The sequence below is a fragment of the Cotesia glomerata genome, linkage group LG4 (genome assembly GCF_020080835.1).
Source record: "Cotesia glomerata isolate CgM1 linkage group LG4, MPM_Cglom_v2.3, whole genome shotgun sequence".
Lineage (NCBI taxonomy): Eukaryota > Metazoa > Arthropoda > Insecta > Hymenoptera > Braconidae > Cotesia > Cotesia glomerata.
In genome coordinates, this window is record NC_058161.1 from 24,373,945 (window position 1) to 24,396,135 (window position 22,191).

Below are 22,191 nucleotides of genomic sequence, written 5' to 3' on the forward strand. Positions count from 1 at the left end.
ATGAATAGCTTCGAAATTCCTTTTGGGTTATTAGAAATTTTCATTTAAAAGTCAGTAATTGTTAGATTTCTAATAAAAATTAATTTAGTTCAAAATTTTCCCAACAGGTTGCGCCAGAGTTGAACTTTCTCGCAAGTGGTCGTGCAAAAATTGGTTTTTGGGGCAAATTGAGGTCAGGGAGCTTATTTTTATATCTAAAGATTTGGAAATCAATCTCAAGTTTATTTTTTTATAAAAAAAAACGATTAATATTAAAAAAAAATAATTTTTTTTTCAATCTTGTAAATTGTTTATAATATTTTATTTAAGAAAAAATTCTTTTCAATCGGTCGGATATTTTCCAGAAAGTTTAACAGTTATTGACGGAATCTAAGTTCGGTGGATTTATTTCATGTCATTTTCGATATAAAAGTTGTCGGACAGTTTGAGGGATATAAAAAGTTTAAAAGTATGAAATAAATAATTTATATCGAAAAGTTATCCCCCAATTTGTGCCACCGAAAAGTGCCTTTTATTCCGGTTTAGATTATTCGGGTGCGAGTCCGGGTACGATATCAGCGGAATGATAAAGTAGAATTACAGCGAGATTATAAGCAGCTGGCGTCTCATAATCCCGGGATTCAGTGTGTTTGTGTGTTTGTGTGTCTGTGTGTCACCCAGTCCTCCGTAAATTCACAAATTCACTTGATGAGATCGTACTAAAGCACGATGATTGAATGCATTGTTTAAAGACGTCCATTGTTCAGGTCCTCATCCCGAACGTGAATTATATATAAACAGACTAGACTTATGAACAAAGGACACCTCTATTTTAATTTTTAAACTTCCCGCTGAAAAATTAACGGCCAAATTGCCCCCAATTTTTGGTCATTCACTTTGTAAATTTTAGTTAGCAGGTATTTAATTTATTTTTTAATCTAAATTAAAAAAAAAGACAGTTTTTTTTAATTTTATGAAAAAATAAGCTTAATATTGAATTTAGATTCTTAAGATTCGAAATTTACTCACAATGACCCCTCGCCCTATTGATTTCCTAAAAAAGAAAAATTTTTTTGCTCGACCACATGCGAGAAGATTTGACTGTGGCGCCATCTATCGGATTATTTCGAACTAAATTTATTTTTTTTAATCACAATATTTGACAAACGACTGAGTTTATAGAAAAATAGTAAAAGACAAATTTGTAGGAAATTAAATTTCCTATAAAAAAAAGTCCTTTAAGCCAAATTTTTAAGAACAAATTCATTTTATGTTTGTTATTGACTAACATATTTATTATTATAGTTTTAAGAACAAATTTTTTTATGTTAGTTTTTAATTAACACCTAAGTTTATCAAGATCGTGTTGTCAGTATGCTAAATCCTTTATTTGTGTTTTTTAATTATCTTAAATAATTTATAGTTAAATATATAAACAATAATGTTTCTAAGGTTGAAATAATATAAAAGTCTATTTAATAAACAACTTGATGTAGACATTTTGTACTTGTCCCACCAGTCACAAATGCCTGTCCTACCAGTCATAATACAAAAAATTTTTAGCTTCCCGCTAAGAAAATCGAAGATTTTCGAAAAATCGGGAAGTTATTGTTTTCACCCCGTTTTGAAAAAATCGAAGTTTCAACAGATCTCGATGTTTTGAAACCCTAAGAAGCTTCTCTGACTATTTCTACGATGATATCCGTACTCCTGTATTATGTGTGTGTGTGTGTGTGTGTGTGTGTGTGTGTGTGTGTGTGTGTGTGTGTGTGTGTGTGTGTGTGTGTGTGTGTGTGTGTGTGTGTGTGTGTGTGTGTGTGTGTGAAAACCTTTTATAACTTCTGAACGGTTTGACCGATTTGATCGCAATTGGTGTCATTCAAAAGGTCTTCGCCAAACTTAGATTTCCTGTCAGTTGGAACCGTTTCGGACCAGTAGATTTCGAGAAATTGCAAAAAAAGTGAAAAAAAAAGTTATTTTTTTTTAATTTTTTAAAAATATCTCCGAATTGGCTGAACTGATCGACCTCGAAAACTACTCAGCTCTTAACCTCGAAAACCCGCATCGATCGCTACCAAAAGCGTCAGAATCGGTTGATGCGTTCGTGAGATATCGTTGTCGAAAAAAATCCAAAAAAGTGATTTTTTTTGTAATAACTCCGAAATTTTTTATCAGATTAATTTTTTTGTCCGGAATTATTTATAGAGCTCAAAAAACTACATCGATTGCCGCTAACCGCGTGCAAATCGGTTGATTCATTCAAAAGTTATAGCAGTTTGAAAATTAAAAAAATCGTGTTTTATCGAATTGTGATAAGATTTTTGAGCTCGAAGAGCTCAAAAACATCATAAATGCAATTTTAAGCGCTTAGGTACGAAATGAGCGGGAAGTTGCAGGGATGGCCGTCAGGGTCAACCGTTTTCCTAATTTTTTTAATTTTTTCTACGTAGGTAATCAGTCTATTTCTTCATAATATTGAATGTTTGTAGGATGAATTTTGTATTGAGAGGGAAGTATTTTTTAAAAATTTAGTGGCCGAATTTGAATTCGACTTTAAGTATACCGCGGTAAGAAAGAAGGATTTTTCGATGGCCAACCAGTCAAATGATAATTACGAGAAACTTAAAAAGTAATCGAGGTTTTTGACAAAGGGAGGTTGTTAGTCATTTTTCTATATTGTAAAATAAAATAAATTTTACTGTAGTATAAGTTTCAGTCATATAATTATAGCTTAAAATTGATGGATTTCCAGAGTCAAATGTCCTACACAGAGAGAAAAATATGGAAATCATTCCTGTAATTTTAATGAAATGTTTTTCTATACCATTTTAGGAGCGATTACTTAAACTATGGGAATTGTACCCATAATTTTTGGGAAATGTTACTATAATTATGGGAATGGTTTCTATAATTATAGGAACGATGTCTATAATTATAACTGTAATATCGGCATGATTCCCATAATATATAAGAATAGTTTCTATAATATTATAGGAACTATTCTTATTGTATTATAGGAACCATTACTATAATATTATTAGGCATCATTCCCATAATATCATGGGAACCATTCTCATAATATTATAGTGATGATGCCTAATAATATTGAGATATTTATCATTACAACTCAAGTTATTTGTGACTTCAATGACCACTATGAAGGATTTAAAATTATTAGTAATTTCGATAATTTTACTTGCTTCCCAATAACATTATTTGAAATGTAAAATAAGTAATATTGTTCATATAAATAATAAAAGTTACATACCCAAAAGGTGGATTTAATAAATATTCAACGTATGTATTGTAAATAAATAATTTGTTTTAAAAATAAAATGAAATTGTAAAAATAAACAATGAATTTCCATATCTACTTTGCTCCTCTAATTGTATAGTGAGAAAATATCCTTGTTATTAGAAAAATTTTAGAATTTCTACAATATTTTTCAATATTATCTAACACAATAATAACTGAGTTGGAATAAACAATTTAAGATTAAGTAAACACGTGAATAAAAATTATGAAAAAGAAATTTTTTCACTGTAGTGAAAGATCAATTTTTATTTACAAAAAAAAATTTATTAGCAAAAAAATATTTAATAATTACTTTATATTTTTAATATGATTGCTCAATTATTATGAACATAAACATTTTTCTATTATTATGTGCGTCATTCCCATAATATCATAGGAATCATTCCTATAATATTATAGGAACCATTCCCATAATATATTGACGTTATTCCATTATTGTATAGGAATGTTTCCAATAAATTATGGGTATGGTTTCCATAATGAGCATAGGATTGATTACCTATATTGATTATTTTATTATAGGAATCATTCCCATAATTTTTGGAAAGGTTCCTATAAATTTCTCTCCGTGTACCAGTCACTATGGAATGCCGAATACATAAAAAAATTTAGGGTCTCAATATTTAGAGATGTGTCAATAATTGGGACTTTTACCTTATATCTTAGAAAATATCGGTCTTTATTTGACCTAAAGAATCTTTTTTATAGAAAATTGAATTCCCTTCAAGTTTTTCTTCTATGATTTTTCTATAAAATAAATTGCTGAAGAAATATCGTAAAAATTCCAAAAAAAAACTTTAATTACAAGAGCGTCAAAATTTTTAAAGGGTCGCCGCGGTCAAAATCACCAATTACAGATCTTATTAATCTCAAACGGTAATCTTAGGTCACAGATCATCGGCACCCAAGTGGGGAGGGTGGGGGAGCAGAGGGTGGGGATTGTGGGTGGGGGTGGAGGGAGCGAGATGATACGCAAGGGCTGCTGCGCGAAACTACTAGCCCCCTACTGTCTTGTCGTCGTCGTTCTCGTTTGTAGTCATCGCGAGCCAAGACACGAATGCCGGCTCTTGATTCTAGTGGTTATTATTATTATTATTATTGTTATTTTAATTATTTAGTGAATGACATCTGGCGGTGACACGTGTGTCTAATTATTCAAGGATAAAAATTTTTATTAATTTAGTTGTAATTACGGCCTTTTGTTATTAATTATTCATCATTAGTCACCGTATTTTCTGTGCGGGTGCTTTTATTGAGTGATTTATTTATTTATTCAGTGAATTATTACTATTATTATTATTACAGTGAATTTAAAAATTATTCAATCTTATTCTTAGCCGCAAAAGTGATTTTATTTTTTTTAAGTTTCACAATTTTGAAATTTAATTGAAAAAAAATGATTTTTGTTGTGTAAGTTACTCATTTATTAATTAAAAAAAAAAACTAAAAAAAAATTATCTGACCGAGATTCGAACCCGGTTTAGTCGACTAATTCAATATTAAAAACGGTAATTTAACCAATAGTTATTGCCTTAAAGGATTTTAAAGTGGATTATCTTAGAAAGTTTTCGAGTAATAAAAATAAAAGAAATCTTTTTTGTAGAAAATTTGATTTTTTACAAGATTTGTTTAGAATAGTTTATTGTAATTTCAAAATTTGAGTCGGAAATTTAAATTTAGTTCAAAAATAGCAATTGTAATTAAGCTGTTAGCTTTAGTGAAGTTTTAAGTGGATTATCTGGGAAACTATTTGACTTATGAAAAAATCTAATGAGACTTTTGTAAGATATTTAATTTCTTATATTTTTTTAGACTTTTTTTGATAACTTCAATATTTAAGTCAGAAATTGAAAATTAAAATTTTGATCTGATTTTACTACACTGAGAAAAAAAGTACTGCTGTTGAGAAAATTTCCTTGTCACAAGAATATATATTCTTAATACATTTCAAGAATATATTTTCTTGTCTCAAGAATTGATCGAATTATTTTTTTTTAATTTAACACGGAAAAAAGTAAACTGTAATATTCACTCGGATTCCGGTTAATTTTTATAGTTTCAAACAGTAAAGCGGACATCGGGGTGGTAAAAATATAAATATTACAGAACTTAATGTAGAAAGTATAAATGTCACTATAGTAAATAACGACTCTTTCATCTTAAAATATTACAGTTTCAAACAGTAAAAATTGCCATTTCAATATATAGTCCATATTATGAGGAGAAGGGGAACTCAGATGAAAGAGAAGGGGGTCTCACTCTGGGAGAATTTAACATTTGAAACAGTAAAAATTATAATTTTAAAATATACATTTTACCAATCCAAGCAAGTCAATAATTACAGTTTGATTTTTAGCGTTGCGTTTAAAATTTACCATTTTACTTTGTAAATATGGACGTTGCTTGTATCAGAAATTTACTAACTTTATTTTATACATTTTACACATCATAAGATCATTTTTTAGGTACGAAATGATAAATATCAAAGTCTGAATTCTTAATTATTATACTTTAACATTTAAGACATTTACATAGCGAATATTACTGTTTGAAATAGTATTTTCTTCCATGTAAAGAGTAAATTGTAACGTTTAAATGGTAAATATTATAAATTGAATAGTAAAATCACGATTTTACTGTTTGAAATGGTAATTTTTAGCAGTTGATCATTACTTATTATAAATCGACTGTTATTTATTACAGTTTACTTTTTTCCGTTAAGTGAACCTATTCGTTTGTTAATCTATCAAAATTAATGTCAATATTTTATTATCATGATAGATATTGATATTCTATTGCTAAAAAACCAAAATTTATTTTAAACGATTCTTGAGCCAAGAAATTTTTTTCTGGACAAAAATTTTTTTTTCTCAGTGTATACACTGAAAGAAAAATTTCTTCACTGGAGAGCAAAATTCTTGGCTCAAGAAAATTTGTGAGGTGACTGAAGGAAGACCGAAGTTGTGTTGGCCAAAGTAAAAATTTTTCTTGAAATTCTATTCTTGGTGGAAGTAATTTTTTCTTAATTCAAATTATCATAAATACTTTATACAACAAATTTTTATATTTGATCAAGACTTTTAGATACTTTAGGAAAGCAGCGCCATTTACTTCAACTGAGAAAAAAATTTTCTCACGTTGAGAAAATTTTTCTCTTGAATATTTGATACCCATTTTATATTATTTTAGCGTGCAATTATACATATTGAATGAAAAAAAAATGATTCAATATTATTTGATCTTCTCATTTGACATATAAATCGATAAAAATATTAATGAAAATTTACTTCTGTCTTTATATTTAATTTTTTGGAGCAAGAGAGAAATTTTCTCAAGTTAAGAAAATTTACTTCTATCAAGAACTAAATTTTTTGAAGCAAGAGGCTGAATTTTCTCAAAACAACAAGATTTTCTTGACTTAAATAAATTTTCTTAGATCAAGAAACGTATTTCTTAAAGCAAGAGAATTAATTTTGTTGGAATAAGTGAAATTTCTAGTGTCAAAAAAAAATTTTTTTTTCGCTCAAGAAAATAATTAGGAAGAAAAATATTTTCTTGGCCCAAGTGAACCTTTTTTTCTGCGTACAAATGATCATGAGTCTAATTAAATTTACGAAAAAAACCTATTTTATAAAAAATTAAATTTCCTACAACTTTTGTCAAAAACATTTTTTCATATCTTCAATATTTAACCAGAAATTTCCAAAAAACTTCCAGATAATTTCCAATTCAAAAAATTAGATAACTAATTAATTAATTAATTTTTTATTGTAAAAAATTCAACATTGTCATGACCGAGTTTATAATTTATAATATATAATCCAGTTATCAAGCACATACCCACATTTGTTGGATAGGTTTGTTAACTCGCGATGTTTACCGCTGTAATAAGGGTGTTTTCACGAGTATTAGTTACAGTTATATCTCCACATATGTGTGGGTAAAAGTGAAGGGTTGTCGTGGCCAGGGTTGGGGAGGGAAAGGGAGTAGGAGCAGTAAGAGTCCAACTTTAACCGCGTGCTCGTCTATGTCTCAATATGTACCTAGTGCCTAGGCCATTGCTCATGGTAATCCAGTTAACTGCGTTTGCTTCTCTACGTCGCGTATGTGCCGAGCTTTTGCTGTGGAAAATATTATTTTTCATTTTATTGCTTTTATCTTTCGTCGACAAATTATCTTTTTTTTACAAAATCTCTTTGATTTATTTTTTGTTGCTGTGACTAATATTTAAAATCTGTGATCGAGCAAACTCAAATTTTTGGTTTAAATATTGGAGTTACAAAAACATTTTTAAACAAAACTTGGAGACAATTAAATTTCTTGCAATAAAAGTATTTTTTGTTTTTTTTTGTAAGTTCAAAAATTTCCGAGATTTTTTTAAATATTTGGATAGATTCAAATTTTCGGGTAAAATATCAAAATTTCGAAAAAATAGTTTAAACCATTCGTGTGTAAAAAAAAAACTTGCCTCAAAAAAATCATAAGCTTAGGATCCTTAATGTGACACAATTAAAGATATTTTTATGACAAAGTTATGACTTCAAACTGAAAAAAAGTTTAGATTTTAGAAAAATATTGTCGCTATTACTCAGAGAAAAAAACATTATAAAAAATACTTTTGTAGCAATTTTAGGACAATTTTAGAATATTTTTTTTGACATTTTTATGACAATTTTAGAAAACTTTTATGACAATTTAAGACAACTTTATGACAATTTTAAGACACTTTTATGACAATTTTCGAATACTTTTATAACAATTTTAGGATATTTTAATGACAATTTTAATACACTCTTATTAAAAGTGACGATCCATTCATCACTTGTATGACATCGATGAAAATTTTAGAAAGTTCGATGTGTTTTTAAGTTTCCATTATGACAATTTTTAGATACTTTTAGAACACAATGACTCTATACACACTTCTAACTTTAAGCCTTACTGATATAATTCTAATTATCTTAGAAGAATTAAATCAAATAGTCACTAGTGTATTTATATACTTACTGTTGTAATATAGTAATATAGTGTCATAAAAGGTATCCTAAAATTGTCATAAAAGTGTCCTAAAATTTTCATAAAAGCATCCTAAAATTGTCATAAATGTATCCCAAAATTGTCATTAAAATATTATAAAATTGTTATAAAACTGTCATAAAAGTATCCAAAATTATCATAAAAGTGTCCTAAAATTTTCATAAAGTTGTTTTAAATTATTATAAAAGTTTCCTAAAATTGTCATAAAAGCATTCAAAAATTGTCATAAAAGTATCCTAAAATTGTCCTTAAAGTATCCAAAAATTGTCATAAAAGTGTCTTAAAATTTTCGTAAAGTTGTCTTAAGTTGTCATAAAAGTTTCCTAAAATTGTCATAAAAATGTCCTAAAATTTTCATAAAAATGTCCTAAAATTGTCATTAAAATATCCTAAAATTGTTATAAAATTGTCATAAAAGTATCCAAAAATTGTCATAAAAGTATCCAAAAATTGTCATAAAAGTGTCTTAAAATTTTCATAAAGTTATCTTAGGTTGTCATAAAAGTTTCCTAAAATTGTCCTAAAATTATCATCAAAATATCCTAAAATTGTCATAAAAGTATCTAAAAATTGTCATTAAAATATCCTAAAATTGTCATAAAAGTGTCATAAAAGTATCCTAAAATTATTATTAAAATGCCTAAAATTGTTATAAAAGTATTTTTTACAATATTTTTTCTCTGAATAATAGCGACAATATTTTTCTAAGATCAAAATTTCATTTCAGATTGGTGTCATAAATTTGTCATAAAAATTTCCTAAATTGTGTCACGTTTAGGATCCTAAGCTTATGACTCTTTTAGGACAATTTTAGAACAAATTTTTTTTTACACATGTAAATCTTGTAGAGAATTAAATTTCCTACAAAAAGGTATTTTTTTTTTTTTTTCGTAACTCTAATAGTTCCCAAAATAATCCACTTTAAAGTTCACTAAGATTAATAAATAAATTAAGATTAGTATTACTGGACCGGAATCAAATTTGCGAGTTAAATATTGAAGATACGAAAAAAATTTTTCAACAAAACTTATAGCAAATTAAATTTTGAGTAAAAAAAGGTATCTATTATTTTTTTTTGTAAGTCTAACACTTTCGGAGTTATTTCATTTTGAAATTTATTAGGACTATTGGCGGATGAATTGTTATAAATAATATTAAATTGGAAAATTTTGCGTTCAAATCTCGGCAAAGGTTTTTTTTTTTAAATAATCAATTTTTTTATTTTATAAAATTGATAGTGAATAATAATGTAATTTTTTAGGAAAATAAAAAAAAAGTGTGTGATAAAAAAGTGACAAAAAATAAAAAGAATTAATTGAAATCAATGGTGTGGCATAAATACAATTTATTGGCACTCGCCAATAAAATAAAATTGTTTAATTTAGCTAAAGTATAAAAAAAGGTAAAAAAAAATCATTGGGACTAAAAATGATGATTGACGTGGGCAATGAGTGCGTAGTCGATTGGGTACCAGACCCCATGACGATAAAATAATAAAAAAGAAATGAAGTTATCAGTGTCGGCTTATAGAGCCCAAGCTAGTGCTCACAAAAAGATCCTGTGTAATTATCAGCATCAACTTAGTTACGGTGCTACTACGCATCAAAGTTCAACTGCCAGGACACCGTCTGATCCTGCAGCACTACTATCGGGCTTAAAGGTATGTGTAATCTATTTTGGTTTATCTTATGAAGGTAGTTCACTCTCAGGGAAATAATTCGTGTTCTAGTTAAAATTTATTGACATTTTTTTTTTTTACGGAATAGCATATGAGAAGTTTTTTTTGGCACTCACGGAACCATATATGACACATACATTACATATATGACCATATATGACGTATATGGACTTTATATGATACCTATGTGACTTCATGTGGCTTATATGACATATATGCAGCATATATGACACATATGTGACCATATATCCTATATGTGCCCATCTATGACGTATATAGACTTCATATGAAGCGTATGTGGCTTATCTGACACATATGCAGCATATATCACACATATATGGCTTATATGACACATATATGGCTTATGTGACACATATATGGCTTATATGACACACATATGGCTTATATGACACATATGCAGCATATATAACCGTATATGACATATATATTCCATATGTATCCATATACGACGTATATAGACTTCATATGAAGCTTATGTGGCTTATATGACATATATGCAGCATATATGACATATATGTGACCATATATCCTATATGTGCCCATCTATAACGTATATAGACTTCATATGAAGCGTATGTGGCTTATCTGACACATATGCAGCATATATCACACATATATGGCTTATATGACACATATATGGCTTATGTGACACATATATGGCTTATATGACACATATGCAGCATATATAACCGTATATGACATATATATTCCATATGTATCCATATACGACGTATATAGACTTCATATGAAGCTTATGTGGCTTATATGACATATATGCAGCATATATGACACATATATGGCTTATATGACACATATATGATCGTATATGACACACGCATTCTATATGTGATCATATATGGCGTATATAGACTTCATATGACGCCTATGTGACAATATGTGGCTTATATGAACATATAAAGCATGTATGACACATATTTGACATCATTATGATACATGAGTGATTATATAAGACATCAATGAATTCTATGTGACGTTTATATGACCGTATATGGTACATTATCCATATGTGAACATCATGAGCCATATTTAACCATAAATGACAAGTATGTGGCCATAAATGGCCACATTTGGCATATACAGACTTCATATAGCGCTTCTGTGATCATGAATGGCATGTATGACATATCTATGGTCATATCTGATAGATATATGATCATCGTGACATATATGAGGCCATAAATAAGATATACAGTATGTATGTGAATTTTTGGCACATGTGTAACCATATATGGATCAGATGTGATTATATATGACACATAACACCATATATGACACTCATGTGGCATAGATGACTATGTATAACCATATATATGACATATAATGCCATATGCAGTGTATGTGATCATATATGACACATACATCACATATGTGACCAAATATGGGACATACATGACACATATGGGTCATATAAGGACATGTATGGTATATTTGGAACATATAAAGAAATATATGGAGCATATATGTCATATATGGAATATATGATGTCATACATAGCATATATAAGGCATACAATGCCATATATGACATCTGGGACACATATGGCATATATGGGGCATATATAGGATATATATGGCACATGTGGGACATATAAGGCATATATGGCAAATATGGGACATATATGAAATATGTATGGCTTATGGCATATATGAATTTTATATGACACATAATTTACATTTGTCATCATTTATGGCGTTTATCAATCTTATGTGGACACATTTATGACCATATATGGCGTATACAATCTTTATATGACCAATATGACCATAGGTAACGTTCATGTTACATATATGACATTCATGTGATCATATGTAACACATGTCACTATGTATGACCCATATGTGACCATATATGATATATGCTTCATATGTGACCACATATCATATATGCATCATATATGATCATACATATACAAAAAAATAAAAATATCTTAAAAACACAAACGAGTGAACTATCTAGTTTTTAATATCTACAGCTTCTCACAATATCCGATAAAACCTAAATCTCTATTTATTGATTAACCGTAATTTATAAATTTAGCATGTACTTCAAGTTAAACTTGACATCATGTTAAAAATATTTGAAACCTACTTAGGCTTTTATTTTTGACTTTTATCTAAGTAGATAACTGTTACTGTTATATTTTATATTTATTCATATTGATTGATATATTCGTATATCACACATATTTATAGATGAAAATGGAAGGACACTGATTTACGGCACGTATGCTATTATTGACACTGACATTTACCGGAAATAATTTTTATTTCTGTTTCTGGTTTTCACCGGGTAGTTTTCTATTGATGTCGGTTTTCAAGCTTCAATACGGATTATTGACTTTTTATTAAAAAATTTTACTGTCAAAATTATAAAATTGAAATCAGCCCTCGATATTAACGAGTCAGCTTTTTTGCACAATTTTTTCTGCGATCCTCTTTTTTGTACCACATGTATTTTCTATCGTATCTTCTTTATCTTGCTGTTCTTCGAGTAGAAATTCTATTTGTTTTTTTTCTATTTTCCTTCTGTTAATTAAATATTGTTCTTAATCATGGTCGCCAATTTTTTTTTTTTAAACAATAATTTAAATTTTATTTTTAAAAATCGACCGTTATTAAGCACAGTTTTTGGTATTTGAGTATTTGAATTTATTAACTAAATAGTCGCTTGTAGTTTGTTGATCACTTGTCTGTAGGAAAATTATTTTTGGAAATTTTAACTAAATTACTTAAAAACAAACAAATATTTATTACGGACGCAGCTAAAAATCTGGATGATCCAACTTACACCAAGGGCACGAAATCGTAGAAAATGCAAAATAAACAAGTGGTTTGTATTTTTATTTAGTTAATAAATTTAACATTTTTTTTTGATAAATTTTTGGCCTAAAATATTACAGAGAATTTTTAGAATCCGGAGAAAAAAAAATTTTTTCGACCCGTTGACTCATACCAATTTTACTTTGGTGAATTGTGACAGACGCTAGACTTATACGCAAAAAAAGGGTTCGAATCCTCAGTCGCTTTTTTTTTTTTTTTTTTTTTTTTTAATCATAATCAAGGGTCCAAGATATTTTTATTTATTTTTATATTTTTTTTTCTGATTTTTTAAACATGAAAAAAAATTATTCTTTAGAAAATTCTTGACCTAAATTATTACGAATAATTTTTAGAAGCTAAATCTGAAAAAATTTTTCTGATCCGTTAACCCAGAACACTTTTGCTGCTGTAGCGACGAGTAAAAGTCATTAAACTTGTACGTGGGTGGACAGGGTTCGAATTCTGGCTAATGTTTTTTTTTTTTTTTATCAAAATTGCGATAAGGATAGTAAGAAATAAAAAAATTTTTATTTGTACTTAAAACAACACTAATGATAATAGGGTTGTAAAGAGAATATTCTAGTAAAAGTATAATTAAATAATTAACCGGTTTCGGTTAATAAAATTTGATATCGAGTTGCCACGAGACTTCAAGGATACCGTCAAGGATAATTAAGATAGTACTAGGTCACGCAACTTAAACTTATTCTCTCTTAAACAGCGATGCATCCCAGAGGATTTTAGACAACTTGGGTACACTCAGCTTTATTTAGCATATTCTATTTAAACGAATTAGAAAATTAATGCATGCAAAATCTGATTTCCTTTTAAGTAAATTTTAGAACTTTAGAGAAAAAAATATTTTTTTTTAGAAAAAAAGTTCTGTAAAAATAAAAATCGAGTTACACTTGATCGAGCTTAGAGAAAAAAAAACGAAACGTGATATAAATACAATATTTATTTATTTTTTCACTCGGGTGAGAAAGAGCGATAAATTTTATTTGTAATCTAACTTTCACACGTGATATCGCGTATTTATACATCAGAGTTATTGACACGTATCAATTACAAAAAAAAAAACTATCGGCATTGTTGATTTTTTTTATTCAAAAGGCTTAATTTCAAACTGTAACGGGGTGGTTAGCCCTGTCCAATTGGTCACCCCTCCTCTTTGAAAAGGGCGCCACTGGGATTTATACTCGGTGTCCCAGAAACCGGGGAGCATGAGAAGGAAAGATCGGGTCGTGAGAAGTTGAGAAAGGCTGAAAAATTAATACTGAGAAACAATTATTAACAATTTAATTATTTATTCAATATAAACAATTTTATTTTTAACAAAATTCCTTAATAATATTACCCTTAAAATTAACCTATCAATTACTTAATTGTGAGGACCTCTCACCTACGCAGGCACTTGCCAAAACTTATAACTAAATATCCTTAAATTCTTTCAACTATAGATCATTACGCATCTATCTTCTTAATTTCTTAACTCTACATAGACCATTACGCATCTATCCTTAATTTCCTAATTCAATCATAGACCATTACGCATCTAGATTCCTAATTTCTAAATTTAATCATAGACCATTACGCATCTAGATTCTTAATTTCTTAAACCCTCGTCCAACTGACGGAATAACAAACAACATGTTTTACCCAATAAAAACTTCTTAATTATTCAATTATCTGAACTAATTTCACATAAACAACCTCGTCTACCTGACGGAATACCATATAATCTTATTCAATTCCATATAAAATCATTCACCGGACGTTAACTACATTTCTTAAAATTCTCTTAAATAAAATTTTAACCAATTTTCCTTAAATAAATTTAATCTCCAGATTAACTAAATTTACCAAATTCACCAAATTTTCTTATCGAATTTATCTAATAAATTATCCTTAATTCAATCAATTATTTAATAATTGATTTAGCACTTTCTAACTTAAACAATTCAATTACATTTATCCACCGGCCTAAATTTAATTTTCCAAAACTTTACAATACTATCATAATCTACTAAATTTTACGCCAACACTTGTTTACTGCAAATAAATTTTACTACATTACATAATCACTTCAAATTTCTGTACTAGTTCACTTTACTAAATTTTCTACTAATATTTTCAATTAATAAATTCTACTGAACTCATTACAGGATTTACTAAATTTAATCTTCTAGACAAAATTCTAAACATCAACTATTCGAATCCTAAGCGTCTCAATACAACTCTTAACTACATACATTCTAGAATGACCTTCACTGACTTAATTACGCATTTTCATTTCTTATTCAAATTTACTTTTTTTTATATCTCGAAAATTCTTAACTAAAATTAATTTATCATAGCCAACAGGCCTATAATAAATTACTTATAAATTCTCTACAGTAAATTCACAAATAAACTATTAATCTCATTCTTTTAAAATAAATATCCAATAACAAAAACTAGCTAAATGACCTTGGCGCATGAATTTCTAAAAGTACAAAACTTGCTAATATAAAAATGACCGCTCGAGAAATTAATTTTAATTATTTCAGCCTCTTAATTAAATTAATAATCGATTTTGGCCTAAAAAAATCGAAAATACCTGGAGACTCAATTATTGTTTTATCCAACGACGACTGATACTCCGGTCCAACTTGGCTGGCTCCGCCGCTTGACGTCTTGTCGTCTCAAACCACTATGTTAGCTTCCGGTCAGGGGCTTGTCCAATTCCAAATACCGTAATAAACTCCTCAGTAGTTGATTTCTATCGTCGGCGTTCAAAACTGCACTCTCTTGACTTATCTAATCTCAACAAGGTCACTGATTCACAAAGGCAAAAGGCCACTGGCTTCCAGAAGGGAAAAAGCCTCGATGTTTTTCGTGCTCGCTCTTTTATAACCCTCAGCTCAGGCTCTCGAACTTTCCTATTGTTACGCCCCGCTTCATTTTCCGGGAACAGTAGTGGGGAATCTTGATTAGCACGCCCGGTGACAAGTCGAAACTCTTGTCAAAAATCGAAAAGTAAGGGAAAACCCTTACCTACCGTGCGTCAATTATCGGGGTCGATAATGACCCCGGGAAGTTCGATTTTCCCTGTTACAAAACAATGCTATCACTATCAGATCGTGACCTAGTCTTGATGTTTTTATGAATTATTTTAGCGAAAAAATAAATTGTTGGGTTGAAATTTCTTTATTTAGATGAATCTATAGAGTCGATAGAAAATTTAGAAAAAAAAAATTTTTTTGATCTGTTGACCCACACAAATTTTGCTTTAGCGAAGAGCGAAAGTTGCTAAACTTACACACGAGAGGTCAGGGTTCGAATCTTGACAGGATTTTTTTTTTTTAATAAAAATTAAGGGTCCAAGATACTTTAACATATTTAAAAAATTATTTTCCGATTATTTCAACATAAAAAAAACTATTCTCTAAAAAACTCTTTTCTTAAAGCATTACAAAGAATTTTTAGATGCCACATCTAAAAAAATTTTTTTGATCTATTGACCCATACAAGCTTGGCTTTAGCGAAGCGTGAAAGCTGTTAAAGTTATACCCGGAAAGTCAGGGTTTGAATCCTGGCAGGGAATTTTTTTTTTTTTTTCAAGAAGATACGATAAAATTGTACAGAACAATATTTTTAATTAAAAAAAATATATACTGATTAATTTTCTTCAATTTTAATGGAAGAAAAATTATTTTTTCAGAAAATTCTTATTTTAGAGTATTATAAAGAATTTTTCGAGGTGAAATTATAAAAAATTTTTTTGATCCGTTGACCCACGCAAGTTTTGCTTTAGCGAAGAGTGAAAGTTGTTAAACTTGTACGCAGATGGTCAGGGTTCGAATCCTGGCATGATTTTTTTTTTTTTTTTTTTAATGAAAATAGTCGAACTGGAAATTATTAAATTGAATTTATAAACATGTAAAATTTTTTTACTATAGAATAAAGAAAATTTATTCCGGGATAGATAATTTTATGCATGAACATCCTTCTAAATCTAATAGAGCCTAGAAATATTAAAAGCAAACATTTATAAAAATCTGAAAGTCTATTTATTTTCCGTGGGATCGAAAGTGAACGGTTGGCAGGGAGGTCTGGAGCTTGAATTTAATAAATATAGAGTAACTTAATATTCCTTGGCAGTGGAACAAACTTTACTGAAAATAATGGTGGATGCAGCGGTGAAAAAAGTGACGTTATTTTTTCCTCGAAATAAATCTTGGTAACTGTTATTTTAATTTAATAAGCGCTTCTGAATAAATTACTTGTTAAAATATTCAGATTTAATTGTGTAAAATCTCGACAGCTGTGAAGCTTGAAAAACTACGTCGATATAAGGAATATACAATTAATATGAGACGAATTGAGGAAAGGATAACCGGGAAAATGGAATTATTTTTTCGCTAATTGGATTCTGGGTGACAGCGTGGATACAAAGTTGTCCATGGTTGGATAAATAAATTTATTAGGAAAAGCAATTACTTAATCAGCAGAATCGATATTTGGTATTAGCTCCCGGATCCGGAGAGTAGACAATTAATAATTAACAATTCCCAATTACATAATTAATTTGTTAATGCCAAAATATAATACGACCAAGCAGAGGGTCGCTGCTCCGGTGCCAAAAATAAACCGCTGGTATTCAAACATACAAATTCAATCAATTGTCCGATTAATCAATGTTAATCCAGTGCATTATCCCCGCTTTTGTATTTATGAAGAGGGTTTCTAAAAAGAATTTATCTTTAATATAAATATTGGATTTAAGTATTTAATATTTTAATGGATTTTTTCATTGCAGTATTTTTTTTTCTTTTGATTAATTTTTATGTTTTAATACATTTTCATATAATACAATTTTATTTAATTTTATATAATTTTATACAACTCTATATATCTATACAACTTCATAGAATTTTACATACATTTATATAATTTCATACAACTTCAGATAATTTTAAAAAAAATCATTGGTTTAACAAAATTTTATGTATCTTTGCAAAACTTTACATAATTCCATATAATTGTGTATAATTTCACACAACTTTAAATTATTTCACATGAATTTATATAATTTTATACAACTTCATATATCTTTACATAACTTTTTTCAATTTTATAAAACTTCATATAATTTTATAGAATTTTGGATTATATTCAAAAATTCTATCTGCTTTCATGCAACTTCATATAATTTTCCTTAACCTTATAATTTTATACAACTTGATACGATTTTAACAAACTTCATATAATTTTACACAACTTTATAGATCTATATATACAACATTGTATTTTAAACAATTTTATATAATTTTATACAACTTCAGATAATTTTACAAAAAATCATATAATTTAACAAAATTTTATGTACCCTTGCAAAACTTCATATAATTTTGTAAAATTGCGTATAATTTCAAACAACTTCAAATTATTTTCCATAAATTCATATAATTTTATATAACTTCTTATAACTTTGTATAGTTTCATACAACTCTACACAATTTCATATAATTCCATACAATTTGATATAATTTAACACAATTTGATGTAACTTTGCATAATTTCACATAATCTTACGCGATTCAATGTAATTTTACATCAATTCATATAATTTTACATAACTTCATCTAACTTAACATAATTTTATTAAATTTCATGTTATTTATCGAAATTTTATATAACTTTGTAAAACTCGATAGAATTTTATACAATTACGTGTATCTTAACGCATCCATATAATTTTACATTATTACATATAATTTTTACAACTTGACCTTATTTTATGCAACTCTAAAAACGAAATTATATAATATTACATAACTTCACATGACTTTATATAACCGCATGTAACTTCATATAATTATCTACAATTCTATAAAATTGCGTATAATTATGCACAACTTCATCTAATTTTATGCAACTTTATAGATAACTTCATATAGTATTATACAACTTCATATAATTTTATATAAAATCCTTCAATTTTAAGTAACATCATATAATTTTACACAATTATACAAAACTTAATTTGCTTTCATGCAACTTAATATAATTTTACATCATTTTCTTTAATCATATAGTTTTATACAACTTGGTATAATTTTATTAAACTTCATATGATTTTACACAATTATACCAAACTTAATCTGCTTCCATTCAACTTCATATTATTTTATATAAACTCTTTTAATTTTGTATAACTTTATATAATTTTACACATTTTTAAATAATCACATAACATTTCATATAATTTCATACACCTCTGTATAATTTCATATAATTTATCATTATTTAAAAATTGTTTTTTTTTGTTGTTTTTATTGAGATTATTATAATTGTTTTTTATCTTATTAATTTTATTATTATTATTATTAAAATTGTTAATATTCTATACCTCCATAAATTTTCTTATTACATTCCCAACTCCGTTAAATTATCCTCAATTTAAATTCAAGCAATCGAAAACTTGAGCGACACAACTTGACATATTAAATTAAACTTGAATTTTAAATTGCTATCAAATATTCCGCTTTGCATGTCGAATAATTATAATAATTATCATTATTATCATAACTACTAATACTGCCATAATTATTAATGTTTATAATATTCTGAACACGTTAATAAAGTTTAAAAACTAATTTAAGTCCTCAAATGCAACGCGAGCACTCACTTTCCCTACACATTACATCTAAATTCATGTATTATAAATTATAATTTATAATATATATATTATTCGCTTGTCACTTAAGTTTTGATCCGGCTTCATTACTTTAATTCATGTATCTAATTATAGTTAATATCCTGGGATTATTTACTAAACTGTTAATTAAACTTCGTCAACTTTCAACAACTCTTGAAATTTTTTTTTTATTAAAAAAAGCTTAGATTTTGAAGTTATAAAAAAATGCTTGAAGCAGAATTACATTTTTTCCATAAATAGGGCATTCCGTAGTGACTGGTGGAACGTTTGACTCTGGAATTCGATCAATTATAAGCTATAATTATGTGACTGAAACTTATATTATAATAAAGTTTATCTTATAATATAGAAGAATAACTAATTAACATCCCTTTGTCAAAAACCTCGATTACTTTTTAAGTTTCTCGTAATTATCATTTGAGTGACTGTGACTGGTGGGACTAAGAAAAATCCTTCTCTCTTACCGCGGTATACTTCCCGACTAGAAATTACTTTGGGATTACCCAGCGTATACATCTGGACCTAATTGGGTCCCGAAGAGGCACGCCCAATTGACAAATCCCTATAAGGGCCTAATTAGCCCCCAATCGGACAATCCCAACGTAAAAATAAAAATTTTTATCCAGTTTTTCCCGATAGGACCCCGCGTGGGACCTAAATGGGAAATCCCAATGCAAAAATGAGTAGTTTCATTCAGTTTTTCCCAATAGGGCCCTGTGTGGGACCTAAATGGGAAATCCCAACGTAAAATTCAAAATTTTTATTCAGTTTCTCCCAATAGGGTCCTGTGTGGAACCTAAGAGGGATAACCCAACGGAAAAAAAAATACAATTTATAAATTTTCTCCAGTGGGATCTGTGTAGGATCTAAGAGGGATAACCCAACGAAAAATAATAATAAAATTGCTGTTTTCCCGAGTGGGATCGGTGTGGGACCGAAAAGGATTTTCCCAACGTAATGTAAATAAGGCATCGATGGGTTTTCGTAACTGGGCTCGTAGCAGGATCCAATTGGGATAACCTAACCTGAGAGTAGATGCATGAAGAAATAATCTTTAAATTTAGACAATCGTTTATTTATATAAAAAATCAATCACCCAAAGATCTGTAAGCTTATATTATTAGCATATATTCATTGTAAATTAATTAGAAATAAAAATAAAAATTAGCCGATAAGTATAGAAAAGAATTAGGAAAAAAAATCATCTAACATTGTTAAATAAAAACCACAAAATTGAGCTTCATCAAATTTTACATAATCTTATATTTTGAAAAATTTAATTTTACGAGATTAAAAATACATTATAAAAAATCGGGATGAATTCAGAGTAAATCTTAATCCAAATTAAAATTTAATCTCATTACTCAGAGTTTTGGAGTAAAGTAATTAAACAATTCGCGTGTAGAGTGAATCCGAAGTTTTTTTAGCGGAGTTATTCTAGATTAATTGGGATCAATTCCAGATTAAATTCAAGTACTCCACAGAAAAAAAAAGGTTCACTTGAGCCAAGAAAATATTTTTCTTCCTAATTATTTTCTTAAGCGAAAAAAAAAATTTTTTTTGGCACAAGAAATTTCACTTATTCCAAAAAATTAATTTTCTTGATTAAGGTAGTTCTTTCCCAACCTATAGTTTATGCTACTGCTGTCTTCGTCACGCACTAGTGTTGCCTCTCTTACGGGCTATTGCTCACTTACTTCCACGCATGACTTTATTTTTTTACTTTACTAGTTTATCAATGATTTCTCAAAAACTATGCGGTAGGGAATTCCAGAATTTTGTAGGGTAGTTATACATGTATTAATCTAAGTAATATTAGTTTTTCGTGAAATTCTTAAAATTTCTTCAATACAATAATAATAAAACTTCGCGGTTTTCTCTCTCTTTTTCCATACCGCCTGTGTAAAAATGTCATTTTCAATTGCAATTATCTTCGATTAGACATGGTAAATTGTTTCTAAATTTTAACAGCGTGTGTATTATGTATTTAACTACTTCTATACGGAGTTTGGGAGATTTCTTGAATTTCTGCTTTTTGGGCCTAACTACCTTAAAGAAATAAGTATCTTGATGCAAGAAAATTTATTTAAGTTAAGAAAATCTTGTTGTTTTGAGAAAATTCAGCCTCTTGCTCCAAAAAATTTAGTTCTTGATAGAAGTAACTTTTCTTATCTTGAAAAAATTTCTTTCTTGCTCCAAAAAATTAAATATCTCGATAGAAGTAAATTTTCATTGATATTTTTATTGATCAACATGTCAAATGGGAAGATCAAATAATATTGAAACATTTTTTTTTATTCAAAATGTATAATTGTACGCTAAAATAATACAAAATCGGTATCAAATATTTAAAAGAAAAATTTTCTCAAGGTGAGGAAATTTTTTTCTTAACTGAAGTAGGTGGCGCTGCTTCCCTAAAGTATCTAAAAATCTTGATCAAATATAAAAATTTATTGTATCAAGTATTTATGATAAGTTGAATTAAGAAAAAACTACTTCCACCAAGAATAGAATTTCAAGAAAAATTTTTACTTCGGCCAACACAACTTCGGTCTTCCTTCAGACATCCGAAAATTTTCTTGAGCCAAGAATTTTGGTCTCCAGTAAAGGAATTTTT

The 22,191-nt window shown here is 28.2% G+C and overlaps 1 protein-coding gene across 4 annotated transcripts in view; it reads left to right on the forward strand.

The window, feature by feature from the left end:
- Positions 1-9,677: 9,677 nt before the first annotated feature.
- The window catches only part of LOC123264374 (cyclic nucleotide-gated cation channel beta-1-like), a 245,303-nt gene continuing 232,789 nt past the window's right edge, over positions 9,678-22,191 (forward strand). For 3 of the 4 annotated variants that reach the window (XM_044727647.1, XM_044727648.1, XM_044727650.1), the window contains exon 1: positions 9,678-9,992. In XM_044727647.1, the coding sequence (XP_044583582.1) occupies positions 9,837-9,992 (156 nt within the window). In that variant the 5' untranslated portion in view covers positions 9,678-9,836. Of the gene's footprint in view, positions 9,993-12,813; positions 12,882-22,191 lie in introns of all 4 variants that reach the window. The other variant, XM_044727649.1, reaches the window with a different exon arrangement.